The sequence below is a fragment of the Haliotis rubra genome, unplaced genomic scaffold (assembly GCF_003918875.1).
Source record: "Haliotis rubra isolate DU_JTF1 unplaced genomic scaffold, ASM391887v1 Scf156, whole genome shotgun sequence".
Classification (NCBI taxonomy): domain Eukaryota; kingdom Metazoa; phylum Mollusca; class Gastropoda; order Lepetellida; family Haliotidae; genus Haliotis; species Haliotis rubra.
In genome coordinates, this window is record NW_025765514.1 from 1,260,593 (window position 1) to 1,273,329 (window position 12,737).

The window sequence follows — 12,737 nt, forward strand, 5'->3', positions numbered from 1 at the left end:
CATGCAACATGTATTCTACACACAAAACATGCTGGATACCTTTTCGATAATTCATAGTCAATGTCGAACTTGTTTCCATGTGAACCATACATACTGATGATGTTAGATAAATATACTGTTGAAAACATGGCTAAACCTATGTCGGTGGGGTAGTTCAGTGGTTCAAGTTTTTTCTTGCTTGTCGGGTAAACAGGTTCGATTACACAAATAAGTATTGTATGGACAATATGTGATGCCTTGTACTACGACTGTGTAACGATATAGTACAAATAAAAAATATAACAAAATAAGAAAATAGTAGTATTGTTTTATCATTTGTTTATTTTCGGACATGATTGCACATATAAAATGAACACGAGTATACGGTAACGTGTGAAGACCACGAACGTCTTGCTCACTCACACAGAATCGATAGTCATGTTAGACGAAAAATAAAGAATGTAACAAACATTAAAAAAATTGAAAAATAGATGAAACTTTGTTAGCGCCCTTCAACTGAACACTCGGAGGTAAGGGCACTTAACTCTGTCAGATATACATCCATTATCTGAACGTGACACCTAGTTTACATTATATAAACGCCTTCAGATGCACATTTTGAGATCGACGGTGATATCTCCGAATCCTTTTTGAAAGGAGGTCACGGCAACCATGTCTACTGCTGCATTGATGCAAATATGTTAACTTTGTATCCATGTCGCTATCATCTGGGTCCGTTCCACCAAAGCGACAAGAGCACTATGGCTAAGCACTAAGTGATATATTTGAATTTCGACGGAGTCTTCAGCAGCCGAGATCAAAAGCCCCAAAGGACATTACATAGCGTGATGAATAAACTTAGTCCATTTAAATAAATGCATGAGGATAATTATCAGAGACTTAATCCTGGAGATGTGCACTTAATAGCAATAGGCAATGACGTCATCGGAGTATCAAAAATACCATGAGGATTAACACAAAGTGAAAATAATCATACATGTTGAGAATAACAGGGACACACAGAATGTGTCCACCTCGGTGGTCCTATCAGCACTTCACACTTCATTTCAGGTTGGGCTGTAAAGGTTTGTGTTCAGGGCCATTCCGCAGAACATTCTCAGCGCCACTTCCAGGATTGACTTCCAGACTTAAGATACAGTATTACTCGTAGAGCTGTCGCTGCTTAGTGGGACAGTTCCAGATCCGATGTTTCAGCTGCTTCCTATCAATGTTGACTCTTTAAATAACCAATGGTACCCGCGGGTGGTATTTACTATTGAAAAGCGTTGTAACAGCAATTTTGCAAAACTTAAAATACAAATTGAGACTTATCAACTATAGTAAACATAACACTTTTTATTCTGATTCAAGAAAACACATAATGCAAAAAGGTTTATATGAAATTATCCATCTGACATAGAAAAAAGGGTGACATAAGTTAAAGCATGCTGTAAAATATAAATTACTCTGTTATGGGAAATCCATAACATTAACTCGAATAATCTTTGAACAATTGTTGACACACTGTATACATCATGACAAAGCGAAAACTCTTTATATTGTCTTACATTATATACAGTACAATGTACGCTAGCACTACATTTAGTTCTGTCCAGAAGAATGCACACACACCCTCTGGAAGTTGGTATTATACTGTCATACAATATCATAGTATTGTAAAATTTGGAAATATTTCCTTATTATTTAGGTTACTGATCATCCCAGACAAAACTTAGTACGAAATAAATTTAAAACCTTATAAAGTTGTCTTGAAATGTATCAGCAAATTAAATTGATAATAACCCCAAAGAAGAGTGTGATGAGGAGGAACTACCTCAGTGTTTTTGTCATTCAGTGGAAATGTTTACCCGAATTCCAGTTACTACTTTCGAGTGAAAACTGTTCTGTATTTCAGTTTATTATTCATATATAGGTTCACAGAAGGCCTTAGGCTTGGTTCTAATGAACAACTGCTTTGATGTAGCACCGTTACCTATATTAATTCCAGACTTTTTAAAGAACACAACGTCGCAATTTGTACTTATTTTGTTTCTTTAGGCTAAAACCTAGACCAATTATGAAACCTAGTGTCTAATAAATGTGTTTTTTAATATTTGAAAGGTTAATACTGGCACTAGGCATGTGTAGCCAGATAAACAATGTGATACCCCGTGAGGACGATAGTGGTGATAGCGTCCACGGCTAACAATCTACTGATGGCACTGCGTTCGTTCAAAATTAATATTCCTCCTTTACATTCTGGTACCTACAGTATAACCTCATCGTAACTTCTGATATGACTGTACCAGAAACAGTGGGCTTTAGGTGTCGAAATCACTCACTCTCCCATTCACGTTCTTTAAGACTCTCCCATCGTCATCATCATCATCATCTTCATCACAGCATACTGGGAACATACACAATAAACAAATGTTCAGAGAAAACATAGCACGAGATAACAAAGCACGGTACAGAAGATTCACCTTGCAGAATGTGTCATTGTCAACGTCTTTCTTCCAAGCAACATTAGTGACTTGGACAAAAGTTAGGAAATGAGTCCTTAAAGCCATCAAACGTCTCCCCCAACACTGGAGGAAGACAGGAATGTTCGTTGATACATCTTGGAGACTTCACGCACTCCATGCTGGTAAGTTCTTAGTTTTAACCAACGGCGTACATCTGATGTCCTCTGTTTGCAATGGACAGTCCTACATGGCAGTATTTGTCTAGAGCAAACTAGAGGTCAGAAAGTTGAAGCTGATGAACCAACGTAATTAAATACTGGAGACCGAGCTCATTATGGCGCAAAGTACCCTTTCACCAGGATGGGGCTCACATCCTTTCAAGGACTGGTCCGAAGCACATCCTTTCCCGAAACGGATGAAGAACACCCTCTCCAGGACTGGACTCAAGCACAGGTAACATTGTCGTTATACCACATCTCGTCAGCATGTCGTCTGCTACCAACAGGTCGAGTCCATTCCTGGATTGGCCCACTGTCAAACGGGGGGCACGGAGTGGTGCAGGTGGTGATGGTGGTGGTCCATGGGTGGTGAACACAGGTAGTGGGGTGGGATGGGCTCTGACTTGACCAAGGGCATGGACAGATTGAAGTCTCGGTGGCCGTAGTCGTGAGGCATCATGGGCTGGTTCATGTTGCACATCTGATGCATCGCCTGCTTCATGTTTTCCTCAACTAGGTCCCTGCTGCAACAGATCAAGCATAACCATGACAAACAGAACAAAGAAAATCATTTGCATGAAGTAAACCTTACAGGTAAACTTTCAATCATAACTGAACATCTTCTTTTCACAAAGATGTCATGTCACTCTTGCTAAGAGGTTGTTAGATCCAGAATATGATATTCAATGTTTCAGTTAAGCTTTCACAAAGATTTTAATGGCAGCCGTGGGTGACATTTCCCAATTTGACATATCACTGACAAAAATGATATCCGTTGCAGTTCCCTATTTTAACTTAAGCTTGTTCCCTATTTCCTCGTATCACTTTAGGGGAACAGGTGGTTAGCCTGGTTTGTCTCACTGATGGGGCAGGATACGCTCACCTAATTCACGAACAGCCGGTATCATCACTATTTGCCAGTAATACATACACACATTCACCCTGCTTTTAGCAGACATATTTATGGAAGTCGAATTTTGTGTGCCCCTGTTATTAAGAAATAGATAGTTTCAGTTAGATTTTAGAAGGAACACTCTAACGTTGGTCTTTGGATATAACCATTTTGATGAAAGCAGCCAGCACCGTGCCTGTTAATATGAGAGAGAGAGGGAGGAGAGAGGGGAGAGAGAGAGAGAGAGAGAGAGAGAGAGAGAGAGAGAGAGAGAGAGAGAGAGAGAGAGAGAGAGAGAGAGAGAGAGAGAGAGAGAGAGAGAGAGAGGGGGAGAGAGGAGAGAGAGAGAGAGAGAGAGAGAGAGAGAGAGAGAGAGAGAGAGAGAGAGAGAGAGAGAGAGAGATCCCGACTAGAATGCAAGGAGTTCATGGTAACCTAGACGAAACAATGTTGCGTTTCTGAAAACAAATACAATCCCGCGAAACTTACAATGCGTGAATCCTCTTGTTATTTCGAGGAGATTACATTGAGTATGTGCTGTCATAATTACTTTAATCTGAAGTCGATGTTTATCCACGTTGACATTGTGTAAATTTCAATTCTAATCACAGTTCATGGTAGTGAAGTACTTAATAATTCATAACTCCAAACACAGACAGCACCAAATTGAAAGAAGGTCTCGAACTGAGGAAAGTCGATCAAAATAATATGTCGCGTTGGCACTAAAGAGACATGCCATTAATCACTCCACAATCTGCTTCGAGACTAATCCCAGCCACGCCGTGAGTGGCGGTTTAACTAAGTCTGACACACAACTCTCGCGAGACCAGCGACGAGCACCTGACGTGAGTGTATGGCCGTCGCGAACGACATCGTCCATGAGACAACTGGCTATCACAGCATCACAAATCAGTGGCTCTGATTCCTGGACAAACAGGTCCGCGTCTCGGCTGGCTGGTCGTGACACGATACATCAATCACGGGTCCCCCGCAGACCGCAGTACAAACCCTCGTACCGTCCCCGTTATGATCAATCTTTTCTACACCGTGGATCACGGACTGTTTCAGATGGAACGGGGAATGGTTTTCTGAAATATGGTACTGGATGGTCGGAGACAATTGCATTGCGTTTTTGTTTCTGTCCCATGTGGACATTAATCTTTGCTTGTCAGGGCTGCTTGATCGATAGTCCCACTTGCTGGGTTTAAATCTGACAACATACCCCCCGCTTCTATATAGCTGCAAGCACCCCATTCTCCAACCAGTGATGTTGTTGAATCTCATTTTCGGGTGACCTCAAACCCTTACTAATTCCACAACTTAACCTTTTCGAAGGAGTTGCCATTGAGACTCACTGAACGCAAAGCCGACCTAGGATTAGCATTTGTACCAAACTGGAACCATTAATGATATTCGAAACATAAATTAATGACAACAGAAGGCAATACGACAGTGACAGACTTGGCAGACTAGGGTCAACGATGCAAACAAACGTTTTAACAGGAGCAGCACGTTTTGTTTTACGTGTGGATAAATACCCTTTAAGCTTTGATAACTATTGCATGTAGGAAATACAAATTGTTACCGGAAGATAAGCGTGTCGTGGTTTACAGGCGTGGGTATTTATAGTACGGCTGACAGATTAGGGCGTGTATGAAGCTTATTATCTCACTGCGTTTGTCAACGTGACAGAACAATAGGTCGATGAGGCATGTGTGAGTAATATCCATTATAAGCACGGTTCCTCCCTGTGCACTAATCACTGTAGATCATATCTCTCCTCGCCCTAGTGCGAACGCCAAGCTTTCAAAGAAGGGATTTCATGTGTTAAACAGACATGGTTTGCTGGCTTTTGCAGGGTTCATCTAAAGTGGACATCTAGATTTGGTTATTGGCATTGTCAGCGACTGAAACATTTCCAATCAACAGGCAATAAAATCGCACGGAAGTACTGATATTTTCATCCTTTTTGGGTTTCCTCGCTTTCATCATTAACCGCCGACTGTACGATATAACACACACGGGAATTCAATGATAAAGATCAAAGTTATTTGTTAGGGCCCATACGTGAAGGTCTAGAACAATACCCATTGTGACATGACCGTTTTACTAATATAAATCATTTTTGCATTCAACAGCAACATTTGACGCTTTTATTCTGCATTACTCGTCTCAAACGACATGTGACGCGTACAATAAACATTTAAAATGTCAAATAAAAACAAACGTTTAAAGCCAAATGCAAAAATGCATGTACTTAATATGATATATTATTACGTGAGTACGACGCAACATAACCATGTCCTTCCTTGTAGGAGAATCACATCCTTTAAATTTTGAACGCTTCATCAATATGCATGCCTAATATTTTGTCGAGTTTGATTTATTCAGGGGAATTATTAAAATGAGTTCAGATTTCCAGCGTGTGTGGCGTTCGTAGTGTTGGCGTCCATTACAATACTCCATTCATGACTTAACCTGTTACAGCGCAGCCATTATGAAGTTGGCAAATAAGCTTCAATGGACGGGACAATGGGACAGTAACAGATCCGGCATGGCAATACAAAGCTCGGATCCCCATCAATATCAGTGCTGAGGTAGGGAATTCAGCCTTGTTGTACTACAAATGGGGACACAGGCTATTATAGACACATTTGCTATGATAGGCGGGTATTTATATACTTGCTATTCATAAACTTGTGAAGAGGGTAGATTGCGGCTGTGATCTTACAGTTCATGTCGGGGAGATGACATTTGGATATTAAATATGAGCTTCTAAAACTATTCAGTTGAATATAACCTCACACCCGGAATGAAAGTTCGTGTTGCATATAATATGTTTAACAATGTCATAAGGGTAAATCACAAAAAGGATTACATATTACGCATTTGAAGAATAATTTCAAATATTTTGATGAGGTTTTGAGCTGTATTCGTCCATGCTATGATGTTGATGGTAAGAATAAGGATACAATGGTATACATTATAGTTTCTGGCTGCTTAACGTCTCACTCGTACATAATAATTCGACCACGCGCACATATAACCATGCTTGACGAAATGAACATTCATATCACAACAAATTCCCGCGTTCGCAAAGAAGGAAATATTTGTGTTTTAAAATCAAATACGGTGAGAAAACATATTAACAATCTTCTTATTTCCGATTGGTATGCAACTAATATGATATATACTTGCCGGACACATAAATACAACATTTGACACTGGTTTAGCGGCGGAGCTGTAGCCAGACCCGGTGTTATCATGCACAGAGTACAGTAGCCTAGCCCGATTTCCTACAAGTGTCCGCCCCACCCATTCCCGGAATCCAACTCCTGACCCATACAATAAATCTCGGTGCCTTTACCCACTTATCTACAATCGCCTTTTCTGTTTTTCGTTACAAGCAAAACAAACTGACCTAGAAGAAGCGTTTTCCCCAATCGCGACTGTTCTGGTGAGATGTGCGGTGTATGCTATGCTCCTGTCTGTAACCCAAAGCTGTACTGATATACGTTCTTACTTTTCGACTGAACATGTTTTAAGTTGGTATAAACGACTTAGTCTATGTTGTATTTTGTAGACGAGATTCTGTAGTTTCAAAGAAGACTTATATAACATCTCGTCAGTTCATGTTGCAAAGTACTTACTTGATTTCAAACATATTTTACTTTTTGAATTATCAGTAAATATATAAAGAATACTATAACGTGGTTTTATTTGCTCTGTAACTGCTCTTATATGTGGGCGTATGATATGTTTTTGTGTACTGTCTGAGTTCTCAGGTAACCAGTTATAATGCACAATGTTTGTATACGAAACATTGTCAGTACTTTCTGCCCTTTCCAGAGAACCATAATGTTATCAATCAACATGGGTTTTGTAAGTCGTGAGATTGAAATTAAATAAGCTTGGAAGAAGTTCTTTTATTGGGTAATTAACTTCCAATTTTGACTAGAACATCAGATTCCAGTTCACCACAGGAACTTTACCAGTCTTCTTTGGCGATAACTTTTAAACAAACTTTTGTTCGAAAACTATACATCTTTGTCCATACAAATCCACCTTTCTTTAAAACCCGAACAAAACATCCCTTGGGAGCCGAAATGTAATCAATCATAATTCCATGTATTTGGAATCGGATATAGTTTGAAAGAAATGGTGCCAAGTTAGCTTATGATCCCGGCTGTGGTCGCGACATTGTACAAAGAGGCTGTCGACTTCCACTTACACCATCATAAAGCTTGCCAGATAGTTCCAAGATTTAACACTTAAAATTTGTCACTTGAGAGATTAGGGTAGGTCGTAGAAATATAGTCCCCTTTTTTCGAATGCAACGAAGCGATGACTTGAAACACAATGTAAGAATTCACCCGATTCCTGCTGAAATTGCTTTTCACGCTCAACATGTCATTAAGCAGTTTTAAGTATCAATATCTTCATTCTAGGACACAAAATACAGTTTAGTTTTTATTGACATTAGAAATAATTAACTGTATAAAATATTTCCTGTATCATCGCTACCTGAGGGTTATTATCATATTAGGAACATAAAATGGTTTCATACTTAAATAATATTAACATTAGCCGAATATGATCGTGGATTTGACAAAAATACAGAACTTTATATTAAAGACATAAAACTAAATAGACATTTAAATTAGACATTAGATGAGGATGTTCATCATGACATCATCATCTACGACTGCCATCTGTTGCCTGCACGACATCGTCAACATCGCCACTAATACCAACTACAACAATTATTATTTGTTATATTCTACATATGTTTATTCAATTAAATTATTCCATTCCATTTCAGGAAATCAAATATTAATTACTGTTTACCTTACTTCATCAACTCTCCTAAATAATTGATAACAACTCAAATTTCAAATTTAAACTTTTCAGAGATGTGTTTGCGAAATGTCCCATTGCCATAAGAAGGCAAATTGTTGTTATCTTCCATGACCGAGTGACGTCACGGGTGACGTGGCACGCGTACAGTGCTCTAAGATTGCACCTGGCATTAGCATATGTCTGATGCGAAGCCGCCCCTAATCACGACTAATTGGACAGATTGCTATTGGGATAGAGAACTCCATCGTGAATATTTGATGAGCAAAAGGATCCAGGGGGCTGTTTGGCTTTAAATGACTACTGATTGTGACAAGCCTGTTTATGAGACATAACGAAAACCCTAGCTATATCTTCATGTAAAATAGATCAATCGAACACCATTCAACCGAAGTAACTATAACAATGTAGATCGTTTTGAAAATAATGATTCATATCCCTAAAAAAACAACAACAAAAAACCCAATTTTTAAAAATGTAATTTTAACTCAACCACTTCTTCGAAGAAACACATTTTTGTGACTAAGTCGAGTATCTTGGTAGTGCAAAGCCATTAATGGAAACAATGTTCTCAGAGTTTTTTCATTAATATTTATAATAACAAAGCCAAAATGACAGCTTCTTTGTTACAGGTGTCAATGAATGTCCAGTCTCTTATCTGCATCTTGACCAAACACAATGCACCATTAACTATACAGAGGGGCAGTGCTGTTGGCCCCTCGTTGTACCTGTCGGTCGCACGCTATTTAATAGTGGGTATTGATTGTTTGTACAATATTCATGGGAACAGCGTTGCTAGCTTGACTTAGGTGTCACGTTCTAGTGCCTAATATCTTTGTTAGTATGTGATAAATAATATACCTCCAACTACTTGGGTGTAAGGTGTGTCATTAAATAAACGGATATCACCTGATGGTAATGAACAATGAATCCTATTTCGACTCCGAAGCAGAAACAATAAAAATATAATCTTTATTTGCTGAAGTTAATTTACAGACAAATCCTGAAAGTAATCTGCTCGATGGCTGGAGTAAAATAAATTCAGACAATCCGGAATGAAACCAATTTTCACCTACACTGACATTTTCCAATTGAACACTTTAATCGAACTTGTGGACAATGGGCGTTGTTACCTATTGGTATCAAGGTTAAAACGGTAAACGATGCTGAAGAGGAACAATTCTTATGGACACACAAGTTCTTTATGCTTACCAAAATATACATCTATTGCATAAAGACGTTGTCTATCCATAAAAATGGTTCCTCTTCATCAGACCAGCTCTAAATGCCACTGAAAGAAGACATAATGCAGAAGTTGCCCCTTTAAGCCGTGGACGTCAATGATGTAGTGGCCAGGCCGTGGTCTTGAGGGTTGAGGAAAAGACAATTGTACGGTCGTCACCGAGACGCGCGACACTTCTAGAACTATATCCGACTTCCGTATGTTTGATATCCTGAACTTAATATAGCACAGCCCTCATTCATACAAACGCCTTGATATCGAACAAGTGTTGTGGTCGCCGGTTGAGAATGTCTTCACGAACGTGGGCGTCAGTTAGGCATCTCTGGGACACTTAGGTAATTAAAATACAAAGGATTTCTTTCTCACACTAGACATGAGTGTTGACGTCAGAACGTAGTTCGAGGGACCAAGCAGTTAGAACTTCTCGTGGTGTTTGGATGTGAATATTTATAATTTAATAAACGCGGATATGACACTTAAACGGGTTACTTTATCGGGCAATATTTAAATGAAGAAACAGGAATTAGATTTTTTATCAGCGCTATTTTTTAAAGCACATTAATCACCAAGCAAGTTACGTTGCTAAACCATAAAAATCAACAGCAACATTTCAAGAGAAATCACAAAAAAAACCGTGGAGTCACGCGTGCACTGGCATTCAGCCAGTTCACAGAAATAGAAGGATAGCAGATGAATGCATTGTAATTCTGCATCATGTTAACAAAACACTGAACGTTCAACATGATGTGCACCTTGAACATTGGTTATCAACAAAATTTTCCCAAACAGGTTCAGTGGCAACTCTACATCATCATAACAAAACACTGAACGTTCAACACGATGTGCACCTTGAACATTGATTATCAACAAAATTTTCCCAAACAAGTTCAGTGGCAACTCTACATCATCATAACAAAACACTGAACGTTCAACACGATGTGCACCTTGAACATTGGTTATCAACAAACGTAAGATTGTGTCTTTATCAAGGTTTTGAAGGAAGAATATTGTACATCCAACATCTGGTTACAGTTATTCTCCATAAGTGATCTGTCCCGTCAGTCGCGGCTCAATGTTCTTTCAGCCATAACTAATCGAAAACTATAAAAATGTGTCATATAATATCTTTTCATTCAACCTATTAGAATATCACATTGTACAATGTTTGTTTTTTCAACAAATGTGTATCTAATCGACTTATGGTTAAATTCACCCATTCAACATTTCTAACTGAAATTGAAAGCAAAATTATGTAACTTGAAATCTGTGTGTGTGTAAACAGTCGCAGTGGTGGATCAAGGGGTGTATGTGTAGTGGTGGTGTTTGTTTAGGGTTTTGACTCAACCCCCTTGAAAATAAAATTTAATTATGAACAATTATTTTTAAGATCTGTGTATATTGACAAGGGCCGCCCCCTCGATATGCCATGACTGTTTCGAAACGTCCTGGCCACTGGCTCATGCAGTACAGTGAATATTGAAGTATTTTCGCGTGTTCCAGAAAACATTGGAATTATAGAAACTATAGAAACTCTATCAGTTCTTCAGTTAACTGTTGGATATTAGTGGGAGCTACCTCAAATATTCAAAGATGACTCCTCCGTACATGGTACAAAATGTTGACCGCATTTATTCACGTTGTTTGAGATGTATTGATTGTTTTCAGTTTGAAACGTGTAAATCGTCCCCTATTAAATATTTGGACACAAAATTAAACTGAGAAAAAACTGATTTTGAGGCAATTAATGTATGCAAACACCTTTAACGATTTATTTCAGAAATAACATTGTAGTAACATGTTAAAAAGGTTAATGCGCATAGAAACGTGTTACCAGATGCTCTAACAGCAACACGATATAGGGGCTGATTGAAACCCTTTGTGTGGTGTAAATGCACGTGAAAGACGAGATAAAAGTTTATGTTTTAGCTATTGATATGCGGTACATTGTTGCACGAGGGTCATCTTTCAAACATGACATAATAGACATCAAGCCTCGTGTAAGAGCAAGGTTTCCTGTGTGCAAGGGCATGTTCTCGCCCGGATGTTCAGAGGAAACAGAGCGCACTGTAAGTGGAGCATTATCATTGTAGGTTAGAGGGTCTGCGGATTCATATGTTAAAGTTTATAGATAGTCCATTATGGTAAATCTAAAACGCCAAAGCCAGAGTATATCCAATCACAAGTATCTGATCAAACAGATTCCATTTGGTGTGAAAGGTAAAATGCTAGACGAATTCCCGAAGTATTCTTTAGAATTTAGTTTGTCTTGTGTAGATGCCAGGTATATATCGGTTGTGTCTCCATGTTATGGTTCTCTCAAACCCTCCCGTCAACGCCGGTCGACGTTGCCAGGATCCGGTGTTCTCCCGTCATGCAGTAGTACCTAGCTTTTTGAAAAATTTAAAAGTGCGATACAAGACCCTTCAGGTGGATGAAGGAAACATGAAAATGAAGCGCAGATGACGTACTTTCTCTGTCCTCAGTCGCCAACTCACAGACATGGAGTCTAAGCTATGGGTTGCCTGATGAAGGAGGAGGAAGAGGAAGGAATAACAGAGGGTGTAAGGATGCTACGGGGTAATATTCTTGGAACAAATTCTTTAATGTTTGGAAAATTTGTTCATTCAACGCGGACGACCGGCATGCAACGCGAGTACCCTGACTTCCTTCTCGTGGTTCCTCTCTGCCCGCCATCATCCTGGTTGTACATTGAGCCACTTGAGATTATACAGTTTAACTGCTATGGTTTCCGACCGGTGTATGCGAGACGCTTCAAGCTGACAATAGGAAACACTTGAAGGCCGACACTGCCCATACAGTGTTCAATGACACGTGACGCCTCTGGGGAATGTCTGGAGATCGAATGGAACACTTTCCTTGATGGCTCTGTCAGAACCTCAAACCACAAGTATAGCCATATAGGTATATGCATTAGGGTATACGCCTGTTCATGTACTCGAACGACGTCACATAAATGTGTGTAAGTACATGTATACGGATCCATGTATATGCATAGTCATGTATCGTCGTGCGGGTATATGCGTATGGGTGACGTGGTTGGCTGATCATTTTCTACACCATCA

The 12,737-nt window shown here is 39.3% G+C and overlaps 1 protein-coding gene across 3 annotated transcripts in view; it reads right to left on the reverse strand.

Moving 5' to 3' along the window:
• Positions 1-301: 301 nt before the first annotated feature.
• The window catches only part of LOC124270956 (homeobox protein SIX6-like), a 30,476-nt gene continuing 18,040 nt past the window's right edge, over positions 302-12,737 (reverse strand). The window contains exons 2-3 of one of the 3 annotated variants that reach the window (XR_006896910.1): positions 1,814-3,186; positions 302-1,710 (exon numbers count right to left, since the gene is read on the reverse strand). Coding sequence is in view for 2 of the 3 variants with exons in the window: in XM_046706022.1 (XP_046561978.1) it covers positions 2,979-3,186 (208 nt within the window). In the remaining variant the exon portion in view is untranslated. Of the gene's footprint in view, positions 3,187-12,737 lie in introns of all 3 variants that reach the window. The other 2 variants (XM_046706023.1, XM_046706022.1) reach the window with 2 other exon arrangements.